General features: G+C 36.7%; 1 protein-coding gene across 1 annotated transcript in view; it reads right to left on the bottom strand.

Moving 5' to 3' along the window:
* VPS45 (vacuolar protein sorting 45 homolog) overlaps window positions 1-12,679 on the bottom strand; it is a gene marked incomplete at its 3' end in the record, with an annotated part of 66,237 nt that overhangs the window by 19,089 nt on the left and 34,469 nt on the right. Inside the window, exon 14 of the mRNA XM_079697792.1 lies at window positions 4,921-5,052. Coding sequence (XP_079553918.1) covers window positions 4,921-5,052 — 132 coding nt within the window. The remainder of the gene's footprint in view (window positions 1-4,920; window positions 5,053-12,679) is intronic.

The following is a 12,679-nucleotide window of genomic DNA, read 5'->3' as shown; positions in this document are numbered from 1 at the left end:
ATACCCAAGGTAATCCACATTCATCATGAAAATTGAGCCTTTCCTCTAAAAGCTGAAACTGTTGCTTTTCAATTACTTAAGCCTTTACAATAACTGGACTCTGAAATACAAATTGCACTATGTTCTTACTGATAGTGAAAAATTTCACTATTTACTTATTGCTGGAGACTATATATTTATGAAAGTAAATTAAAAAAAACAGATTTTGGAACATTTATGTATCGCAAACATTAAATTTTTTCCAGGTTGGTAATTATCATAGCAACGCCCTCTTCCTAAAAATTTCATTGATTGGGGACCACTGAACAATCTCATTCAAGATTTTATTGACCTTCTATTGCTTAAGGATATCTGCTCAAATGTAATTTAGTGTACTGCTTAGCATATTGTTAGGTCAGACAAAGAAATACTGAGCTGGCTAGCTGGAAGAATCTAGTATAAAGCTTTTACAAAGCTGCCTTACTTTTTTTTTTTTTTCTGCCTTTCCTAATTTTACATTAAAGATTATTTTCTCAGGACCTGGGACACTAATTTAAGGAAAAACCTAGATGTTTAGGTTCCCCCCCATTTTTTTTTTTTTTTTTTTTTTTTGTGGTATGTGGGCCTCTCACTGTTGTGGCCTCTCCCGCTGCGGAGCACAGGCTCCGGACGCGCAGGCTCAGTGGCCATGGCTCACGGGCCCAGCTGCTCCGCGGCATGTGGGATCCCCCCAGACCGGGGCACGAACCCGTGTCCCCTGCATCGGCAGGCGGACTCTCAACCACTGCGCCACCAGGGAAGCCCTATTATGATTATTTTTATTAGCAGCAGCAGGAACAAAGGGAGAAACTTGCATAAAATAGTTGTGATAGTATTGTGTCACTCTGTGCTCAAAATTATTCAATGGTATCCCAAAGACTACTGAATTAGGTACAAAATCCTCAGTCTGACATTTTAGGATGCACGGTTAAGCTTCCAAATACTACCTAAGAGTTTTCAAATTAGAGTAAACTTCGCATAATGTCACTACCATTTTAAACTTTTCCAAGATCATAACCACACTTATACTTCAATTTCTGAAATCAAGGCCAACTAGATAAGGCGAAATTAAATAAAACACATAGAAATGCTGGATAAAAAATTACATACATACTTTTAAATGAATAGCTTAACCTATTAAGAAATTCAGGGAAATCTCCAAGAGTCATCACAAAAAGGGAACCAAAATTTAGGTTGATAAGTATAAACCAATGCTTGCGACTACCCAATAGGTATATGCCAATGTTCATAATATGCCAATGTTCATAAACAAGGGCACTGTATTTTAACAGCCGCAGAGGGTCAGGAGACAGGGCTTAGGCCTCAGTAAGAAAGGGAATTAGAATTAAGACTCTCACATAATGTAGAGGCCCTCACTGAAAAGAGAGAATAGAAAAACAAAAATCTTCTATCTGCACAGGAAGATCACAAGGAAACTTGAAAATAAACCAGTATAAGCTCTGCATGGTTCAGGAACCCTTCAGTACAGAAATTAACATTAAAAAAAATTCTGAACTGATAATACTCTTTGGGTACCTGGCTTAAATGAAAGACAGACTATGCAGAAGAGATATATCTTCAACTTAGGCTCCTCATGAGTCCTGTGAGTCTTCTTTAAGATAACTTGTAATACAAAATTACATGCAGAAATGAGCCATCAGGAGCTAATGTCAGCAGACACAACAGCAGAATTAGACCTCCAAGTACTTCAGATTATAGAATTAATGTGGTTAAAGAAAAATTTGAAAAGGCTTTGAAAACATGAGAAGAGAAGAAATTAATGAAAAATCAGGCAAATTTGAAAAAGAAGCAAATAGAAATTACAGGCATAAAAATATTACCTTTGAAATTAAAAACTGAATGTACAAATTAAACACAGATTATACATAACTGAAGAGAGAATTACTGAACTGAAATAGTAATGTGAAAAAAATTACACAGAAGGCAGCACAGAGAGATAACAGGTGGATAATATAAATAAGAGGTTAAGAGACATGAAAAATAGATAAATGCCTAACATATAGCTCCCAGGAGTTCCAGAAGGAGAGAACAGAATAATTGGGGAAAAAATGCAATATTCAAAGAAATAATTTCCAGAAATTATGCCAAACACGTATTTTCATACTAAGTAACATAAATAAAAATAAATCCACATTTAGATACATAATACTGAAACAAGAACACCGAAGACAAAAAGATAATCTTAAAAAGAGCCAGAGGGCTTCCCTGGTGGCACAGTGGTTGGGAGTCCGCCTGCTGATGCAGGAGACATGGGTTCGTGCCCCGGTCCGGGAAGATCCCACATGCCGCGGAGTGGCTAGACCCGTGAGCCATGCCTGCTGAGCCTGCGCGTCCGGAGCCTGTGCTCCGCAACGGGAGAGGCCACGGCAGTGAGAGGCCCGCGTACCGCAAAAAAAAAAAAAAAAAAAAAAAGAGCCAGAGAAGAAAATATTGCCTACAGACGAAAAACAATTGTATCGAGAGTAGATTTCGTTAAGAAGTCTACTAAGAAGCAACAATTGAAAATAGTATTCCCTTGTCTTCTTTTTTTGGGGGGCGGGGCCACACAGTACTGGCATTCGGGATCTTAGCTCCCCAAGGGTCGAACCCACGCCCCCTTGCAGTGGAAGCACGGAGTCTTAACCACTGGACTGCCAGGGAAGTACCAGTATTCTACTGTCTTCTGATTTCTAAGTGCTGAAAAAAACTATCAACCTGAAATTCTAAACTTAGCTAAACTAAGATATTTTTAGACAAAAACGTCAAGTTGACCAGAACCTGAAAGGACTACTAAAAAGAGGTTCTTTAGTAAGAAGAATACTGGATCAGAAACAAGGGCCAGGATGAAGAGGGGGGAGAGGCAAATATGTAGGTAAATCTAAACAAATATTGACTATTGAAAATAATAATGATTCATTTGGGGATTATAAAAACAAAGTGGAACCAATATGCTGGACAATGATAGCTTGTAAGTTGGAAGGAAGGTGATTAGAGATTCTTCTAAGGATCTGTTTGTGAGAAAGGCAGAAATAGATTAATTTTAACCACTGTTTCTTCATTCATTCAACAATTATCTTTTATGGACAGGTAAAACTAATCTATAATAACAGAAGTCATAATAGTTATTATTTTGTGTGGAGTTGTGCAAAGGAGGGGATATGAGGAATAAGGGAGGCTTCTAGAGATACTGGTAACATTCTATTATTTGATCTGTGTGGTGGTTACATAGATGTATTCACTTTGTGCTATTTCATTGCTTATCATTTGTATACTTTTCTGTATGTAATGAAGTTATGTACATGTAATATTTCTGTAAAATTTATAAAAGGAAACTACTGCACAGTTTACACCAAAATAAAATTTTGATAGATTATAAATATAGAAGTTTAAATACAAGTCCTAAAAATAATGGAAAAAATAGAGGTTAGTATTTATATAATCTTGACTGGGAAAGAACTTTCTAAGCATGACATCAAAGGCAGAAATCACTGGTAACTTTGATTACATAAAAGTAAAAAAAGAAAAGTTTTATACAACAAAACACTGAATAATATAAAACAAAAATATCAAATAGAGGAAAATATATTTTGCAAATATATAATATTAGAAAATGATCAATATCCTTAATTATACAGATATAATTCTTGCAAAGAATATGAACTGGCAATTCACAAACAGAAATATATAAATGGCCAGTGAGCTCTGGAAATTGACAAAGAGGTTAACTAATCTGCCTAAATTCACAAAAATAGTAAGAGGGAAATATTCAAATCCAGCCAATCTTACCTTTCAATTAATATTTGTTTAATGAATGAATGATTATATATTTAAGACTATGTTTTTATCACAGACTACAAAATGCAGGTTATAAAACAGAATGTACAATGAGGCAAATAATAATACAAAGTGAAAAAGTACACAAACACCTCTAATGCCTCCCTGTTTATCTATGTATACATGGCTCAGCATGGATCTCTCAGGGTCCCCAATCATTAAATTCAATTATCATGCCATCGGTCTCTAGTTTCCTCCTCATCCTCTGTCTTTCCTACTCTTAGTTTCCAAATTAATCTTCCTAAAATACTATGACCTTCTTGTAATTTTACTGCTTAAAACTTTCAATGATTCCTCATTTTCTACACAAGAAAGTAGAAAAAGATTCCTCAGCATGGAATTCAAGACCTTCTACAATTATGGCATTCAATCAACCTTTTCACTTATTACACACATTCCAGCTAATTGACTACTTGCTGTTCTTTTTCTATGTATGTTGCCTATAGCTTTCTGTAACTTGTTCATGTGGTTAAATCCGCCTAGAATGTACTCTCCCTCCATATGTCCATTTTTTATCCAAGGCTCAGGTTATACACTATCTTCTCCATGAAACATTTGCTAGTTTCTCTTAGCCACTCTGAGAATCCATGGCTCTTTTACATCTCTCTCCAGGCACTTATTTTCTTATTTTTTATGTTCTATCTTTCCTAATAGACAATGACTTACTTGAGGCAGGGTTTTTATCTTCTTCATCTTTGTATTCTTCTTACTAAATATTTACTGAATGAATGTACTTAATCAGCAAAACAGAAAAACTCACAGAATTCAGTAGTATTATGTTTGGGTATCTTTAAAATGCCAGTCTGTTCCTTGAACATAGGAAACAAAACTGTTAACAGTGAAGGTTGGTCATTACTCTCCAGGTATTTGACTGAATTAAGTGATTTATGAACTTAATAGAGTATACATCCTTCATCTCACACAAACTCTAAATTATTCTATGAACTGATGCATTTTGGTCTACAGCAGTTTGGTCAGCACTGACCTTACTTTTCCTACATAAAGGGAATTTAAGCCTTCCTCTCTGGGAAAGGGGAAAGAGTTATAGGACTGAATGTTCTCCCTTACCTTTTCGTGTTATGCACAGTGGTTCCCCCCAAGACAATCCTCACTCCAGGAGTGGTACGGTTCAGGTTATAAACTGTTAGAGCCTCTTCATAGGTGGCTCCTCCAATTATAAACACAATGATATCCTGAGGTCTACAATAATGAAGGAAGTTAATATCATAGGATAAGGGGGAAAAAAGGCAAAATTTGCTGTTACTATCATATACACAGTTTTAATTTCTGAATCTTTCTTTTCTGGTAAAGGAAGCAGAATTAAAGCAGAATAGAATAAAAGGTTTAAAAAAAGTTTTAATTATCTGAAATTGGCAGGAAACAGAGCAGGAAATGCTGAATAGTGATTTGCTTTCTGTTTATGAGCGGATGTCATAATTTCTGTGCTGTGGATTTCAGAATAGCACAATAGTGTTTGCTGGAACCAAATGTAGGAATATTCTTTTATATTCAAGAGACTGAAGAGTACTTCACTGTGATATGGTATCAATATAGCAGTAATTTATGCTTGTACTACACATCTCCTTTCACATATAAGCCCTTCGTCAAATACTTAGTACAGTGTCATTACAATGGCTTCTGTCCAAGGATCTCAAAGTATTTTGGAAAGTACTGGTATATTTGGATGTCCCCATAACACGGGAACAAGAAACATTTAGTATTTTGAGTGCAAAAAAAGAATGGGATACATAAATTAATGACGCTTCTAGAAATCCACCTCTTCTTAAAATCTTTGTTCCTCAATCCTTTGATAAACCAAGAAAAAGAAACCATGGAAACAAACAAAAAACCCGTGGGTGTAGTTTTGATACTGGACATGCTGACGCATCAGCTCAGTCACTAGACTCATTTAGGTTGCACTGTGTAGTTTTACGGTGTTTCAATCTTTATCAAAATAGCTTTATAACAAAAGTGAGTGGTCCTCCCATTAGATCCTTCTGAAGATATGAACAAGAAGGAGATCACATTATTTTCAAAACTGTTAAAGTCTGCCTTGTTTTTCTTTTCTCATGCCACCAAGAGAAGATAAAATTACTTAATCTTAGTAGGCAAATAATTTTGTTAAATCACTTACTGGCCATTATTTAAAATGACATCAAGCAGAAGCAACCATTTTGGAGGTTATAGCACAAAACTAAATAGAAATATCTTTAGTCAAAGGATGTACATGCTTATGTATAATCATGGGAAAAAAACCAACAACCAACCCTACATTTCCTTTCTGTTTGTCTCTCTGTCTCTTTATAAAACACCTTGAAGGAATCACTAACTGAGAGAGTATTTGTTCTTGTGGGACTTCATGAATACAGAATCAGATGTTGTGGCTATTTAAAAATGTTCTGGTGCAGCCACTATGGAAAACAGTACGGAGGTTCCTCAAAAAACTAAAAATAGAGTTGCCATATGATACAGCAACCCCATTCCTGGGCATATATCCAGACAAAACTATAATTCAAAAAGATACATGCACCGCTATGTTCACGGCAGCATTATTCACAATAGCCAAGACATGGAAACAACCTAAATGTCCACTGACAGATGAATGGATAAAGAAGATGTGGTACATATATACAATGGTATACTATTCAGCCATAAAAATGAATGAACTAATGCCACTTGCAGCAACATGGATAGACCTAGAGACTATCACTATCATTGAAGTCAGAAAGAGAAAGACAAATACCATATATCACTTATATGTGGAATCTAAAATATGACACGAATGAACTTATCTGTGAAATAGAAACAGACTCACAGACACAGAGAACAGACTTGTGGTTGCCAAGGGGGGGAAGGGGGATGGGGGAGGGATGGACTGGGAAGTTGGGATTAGTAGATGCAAACTATTACATATAGAATGGATAAACAACCAGGTGCACAAGGAACTATGTTCAGTATCCTGTGATAAACCATAATGGAAAAGAATGTATATATTTGTATAACTGAATCACTTTGCTGTACAGCAGAAATCAACACAACATTGAAAATCAACTATACTTCAATAAAAAAAACTTAAAAAAATAAATATAAGAATGTTCAGATAATCTCTGAATTGCAGAGATACCCAACAAAGGCTCTCAATAATGAAGGGGTGGTTATTTTGCAACTGATTTAGCAGAGTCAATTATGACATTTCTATGTGAACTTGGGACTTAAAATCATGCCTTTGAAATGCTACATTTTAAGACAAGGTAAGCTTCATTTGAATCTACCCACCTCAAACAATGTCGTTAGCATCACGATGCTTTAAGTGTTCTATAGTGTTATATATTCTACAATCATTTTTTGTTACTTTAAAATATACTGTTTTGGGGAATTCCCTGGCAGTCTGGTGGGTGGGACTCTGTGCCTCCACTGCAGGGGGCCCTGATTCCATCCCTGGTCACGGAACTAAGATCTTGAAAGCCACGCGGCACAGCCAAAAAAAAAAAAAAATTATAAAGTAAAATATCTGTTTTTGACTAGATAAATGTTTGCACATGGTATAATATAAAAAAAGGGCATATTGTAAAAAAAAAAGTAAGTTTCCTTCTCACCTCAGTCCTCTTGCACCCCAGTTTCTCTCTAGAGGCAAACTCTATTACTCATCTCATGAATATCCTCTCAGAGATACTATCTATGTGTATATACATATATTTACAAATTTACATATTCATATAAGATACATGCATATGTATGTATATATTTAATATATATTTTATATACAGTCTATAAACTGCATTTTATATGCAGTTGTGTGGACATACTGTGCATTTTAAATTTTGGTAGGTATCTCCAAGGTGTTCTACAGATGTCATTCTACCAGCAATTCAGGAAAGTGCCTATTTTTCCACATCCTGTCAGTACTGTGTATTATCAAGGCTTTTGGTCCTTTTAAACTAAGTTGATCACTTGCTCCTCCTCAATACTTTCTTTACTTGGTTTCCAGGACATCACATTCTTTTGGTTTTCTTCTTACTTCATTAGTTGACATTTTTCAGTGTCTCTTGATGGTCTCATCTCATCTCCCTGATCTCTTTATTTCTTTTCTTTTCTTTTTTTTTTTTTTCGGCTGCGTGGTGTCTTAGTTGCGGCACACAGGATCTTTCGTTGTGGCACACTGGCCCTTTGTTGTGGTGTGCACGCTTCTCTCTAGTTGCGGCGCATGGGATTCTCTCTAGTTGTGGCATGCGGGTTTTCTCTCCCTAGTTGTGGTGCGAGGGCTCCAGAGCATGGGATCTGTAGTTTGCGGTGCGCGAGCTCAGTAGTTGTGGCACGTGGGCTTAGTTGCCCCGTGGCGTGTGGGATCTTAGTTCCCTGACCAGGGATCAAACCCACGTCCACTGCATTGGAAGGCAGATTCTTTACCACTGGACCACCAGGGAAGTCCCTCACTGAGCCTCTTAATAGTAGAGTGTCCAGAATCCATTCACCGGCCCTCCTTTCTTCTTGATCTACACTTACTCCCTATATCTGTATAATGTAGTAGCTAGTAGCCACATATGGCTATTTAAATTTAAATTTAAATTAATTAAAATAAAATAAAAAATTCAGTTCCTCAGTGGAACTAGCCATATTTCAAGTGCTCAATAGTCACATGTAGCTAGTAGCTACCTTATTAGATAGATGGATATAGTACATTTCCATCATTGTAGAAAGTTCTATTGAACTGCACTTCCCTAGATGATCTCACCCAGTTTTGTGGTTTTTAAATACATTTATCTGCTGATGACTCCCAAATCTCTATCTCCAGCCCAGACTGCTCTCCTAAATGCTAGACTTAAGCATCTGTCTATTTGACATTTCTACTTGGCTGTTTAGTTTATTTCTGAATTCGGCATGTCCAAATCCCTAATCCTTTCCCCCAGGCTTGTTCCACATATAGCTCTCCCCATCTTAGTGGATGGCCAACCTATCTTTTCACTTGCTTAGGACAAAACTTTGGAGCCATTCTAACTTTTCCTTTATGGCTGCAGATATAGTGAGAGGAAGAGAGGGAGAATCTTGCATCTTATAGACCATGGGGGGATCACCGAAGAGTTTTAACAGGTTACCATGATCAAACTTGCTTTTCTGAAGGATAATTTTGGCAGCTATGTGAGAATGAATTGGGGGTTGCTGGTGGGAAAACCTGGAGAACAAAAGTCTACTGTAAGACTTTTGGGAAGATATGATAAAAGTTGGAACTAAAGAAATACCAGAAGTGGTGGGGAAGGACTGGATATAGAAGACACAAAAAATGTAGACTCTTCATTCAGTAGTTGGTCAATGATTAAATGTGAAGGATGAGGATAAAGGAAGAATCTGTGATAACTTTAAGTATTCTGGTTTTGGTGACTAGGTATAGTGGTTTAAGTTTGAGAACAAAGAAAGCAAGACTGACTGACTTAAAGGAAGACAAAAACATGCTGTTTTTGAGATACCTGTGGAACATCCCAATGGAGATGTCCACCAGACATCTGGACATTGAGACCTGATAATGTCCCTGAATACAGGTGGCAGCTGAAGCCGTGGGAATAGATGAGTTCTACCTAGGGGGATCATGCAGAATGAGAAGAGAACCAAAAGACAGAGTTTGGGAGGATTCTTTAACATCTACAGGATAGGCAAGAAGAGTAGCTAGCAAAGGCAATTGAGAAGGAAACTGTCAGAAAGGTAGGAGGAGAACCAGAGGGAGAGGCCAAGGGACAAGTGAGTTTGAAGAAGAACAGAATGGTTAAGTGTTAAATGCAGTAGTGAGGTAAATAAGTGAGGATTGAAAGAGACCACTGTGCACATTCCTGCAATGTGATTTTGCAAGAAGAGTTTCAGTGTATTTTAGTGGAGCAAGAAGCCAGGGTACATGGATTGAAGAGGTGAGAAGTGAAGATAGCGACTTTATCCAAGAAGCTTGACTGAAGAGAAGACAGGTTAGAGGAGGACCCAGGCTCAAGGGCTTTAAATACATTACTTAACAGGGGAAACTTGAGTATGCGTGTAGTCTGTGGAAAAGTAATTAGAGGAAGACAAGCTGAAAATACAGAAGAAGGAAGGAGGGAGAGGGAGAAGAAGGGGGAGAGAAAGAGAGAGAGGAGAGAAAGTGCAAATAATTACAAATAATTATAGAAAGTGCAAGTAATTACAGAGAAAGGCTTCCTTCAATGATGGTAGGAGTCTAAAACAAGTGTTGGCAGAGAGGTTCATTCTGAATTGGAAAAGAGGATGTATTTCCTTTAGAATGAAGGAAGGAGATTAGGTAGATATATGTAACTAAGTTTATAAACATGGGGGCTAGACACTGAGGGAGCTAATGTCTGACAGACTCAATTTTTTCCACTGTGAAGTAGGAAACACTGGTGTGGGTTAGGTGACTTAGACATTATGGAAAACATTCTAAACTGATGTAGTGAATGAGACAAAGAGAGAGAACTACTAAGTTTGACTGAGCATCCCTGAAGGCCCAAGTGAAGTGAGAAACAGTGAATTTGTAGTGGCCCTAATCTATAATTTGTATGATTTCCTCTAGTAGCACAGAAAAGAGATATGAGCCTTAAGCCTAAATTATTAATCCAATATTAATCTGGTGCTTTAGGCTGCAGGGAAAGAGGTTCTTTATAAACTTATAGGAAAGCATTACCACTGTTCACAAATGACTAAAATTTTCTATACTATCAAGGTTTTTTCCTTCAAGTATTTGCCTCCAGTTACTGGCCAGCTTTTTCTTGCTGAAAAAGGTCATTTGCTTAGGATGAGTTGTATAATTGTGATAGCAATATTTTTCTACCAAGTATGATAAACTCTATTTGGGGACTGAATATTCAGGCAAAATACAGGTTCTTGTCTTTTTCTACATTTAGTATGCGTTGTTTCAATTCTTACTAATATTTCTACAGAAGGGGAAGGGGAATATGAACATCTAAAACTCAAGTTCAGTTCTTGTCAGGATCTTTAGGGGTGTATTTCATAAGAAAGAGATCAAATAAACTACAATTGATTGTAATTTTAAAAACTGATATGAGTCCCTGTAACTTTTACCATAGTATTACCCTCAAGAATATACACTAAATTTCTAAGGATATATATATTTAAATCTTCCCACTGTATTGGTTCTAGAGGTACCAATGATCTGAGATAATAATGGCTTCTGAAGTGCAGTCCCATCTGGTTTAATATTCATTAAAGGATGAGTTTTTTGGAAAAAAAAATTCCAGTGTTATAAGAATGTGCCATCAAGGAGACAGAGGACACTCTACCAATAGTTTGGCCTGTGTTGTAACTATCTAGGGTCAGCCTAGGTGGAAAACAGGAGGAAAAAAAAAGGATGTAACAGTATTCAGAAACAATAAAATCCTCAAGACTGAAATGAGTTTTTTTGCCAGAAAATGAGTATTTTTTACAGTAACATTCCATAAGCAGTGCTCTTGATGCTGAGGGACAAACCTAGCTTGAGACCCATTATGCAGCTTATCTTGAGTAAATACTCATGAATTACACAGAATACTCCATTAAGAAGAAAGGAAGCAGGTTTCTCCCTTACAGGGGTACAGTGACTGATGAGAAGAATTAGACAGTAACACTTTTGTTTTGAGCTCTTGATCTGGTAAGTAAATTTAAAAAGCAGCTGAGGGACTTCCCTGCTGGTCCAGTGGTAAAGAATCCGCCTTCCAATGCAGGGGACGCGGGTTTGACCCCTGGTCAGGGAACTAAGACCCCACATGCCACAGGGCAACTAAGCCCATGCACCACAACTACTGAGCTTGTGAGCCTCAACGAGAGAGCCCACGTGCCGCAACTAAGACCCAACGCAGCCAAAAATAAATAAAATAAAATAAATAAAAAATAAATCTTAAAAAAAAAAAGAAAAGCAGCTGAGTGGAGTAATAAGGATCACCCTGGAAAATGATGTCGCTTTTCCATAGCTGCCCTCTGCCTATCACCTGCCTCTAGAGTATATATCTTTCTTATGGAAAAAAAAAGGCAAGAACTGGGAAGGAATAAATTCAAGCAAGTTTCTAACATAGCCAGAGAACACTATTCTTTAGTCTGATAATTTCAGGGTGCCAGAGTATTTTCGTACTGATGGAGAAGGAAGAAGATGCCACGGGTGGTAACTGTGGGTGTAGGCTATATCAATGTAATGACAAAACTTACATGTAGGGATAGGCTCTTAGAGCCTGACTCAGTTGTATACCTAACAAAGATGACTATGTCACATTTGGTTATGAAAACATTAATAAATGTTTTCCTGAGCCTCCTACTACTTAGTCAGGCTGGCTTAAGGAGGAACATTGGTGAAAAAAAATTTTTTTTAAAATCCCTGACATTTTTCCTTTTAATTCCTTCCCCTGGTGAATTTTAAAAGTAGATGTTCTGATGAGGCCAACAGTAAAACATACAGCAAATCATTTTTATATGATGGTTGAAGCTACGTGGAATACACAAGTTCAATTCTTTGTACACATCTTCCTGTGCTCTGTAATTCTCCATAGCAACCAAAAGCATTAATTAATGCAGATAGCAAACATTAGAAAACAGCAGTCTGTTCATGCTGTGTGTGTATATATATATATATATATATATATATATACACACATACATACAAGGACACCTTGAGAACCTAACCAATTTATATCTTATTGTATTAGAAAAATAAAAAAATTTTCACACATAGTGTTTCTGGAAATCATTACTTTAATCGTTAATCATTCAGTTAAGCAGAAAAACAAACTTTTAAGAGGCAGTATTTTATCTACTTTGTGGACTGTTACACTTATGGCTAAAATTCAAATTTTTGAATCTAGTACTTACA

The sequence above is a fragment of the Hyperoodon ampullatus genome (genome assembly GCF_949752795.1).
Source record: "Hyperoodon ampullatus genome assembly, chromosome: 2".
In the NCBI taxonomy this organism is placed as follows: Eukaryota; Metazoa; Chordata; class Mammalia; order Artiodactyla; family Ziphiidae; genus Hyperoodon; species Hyperoodon ampullatus.
The sequence above is the reverse complement of the archived record's forward strand: the minus strand, read 5'-3'. Positions and strand labels throughout refer to the sequence as shown.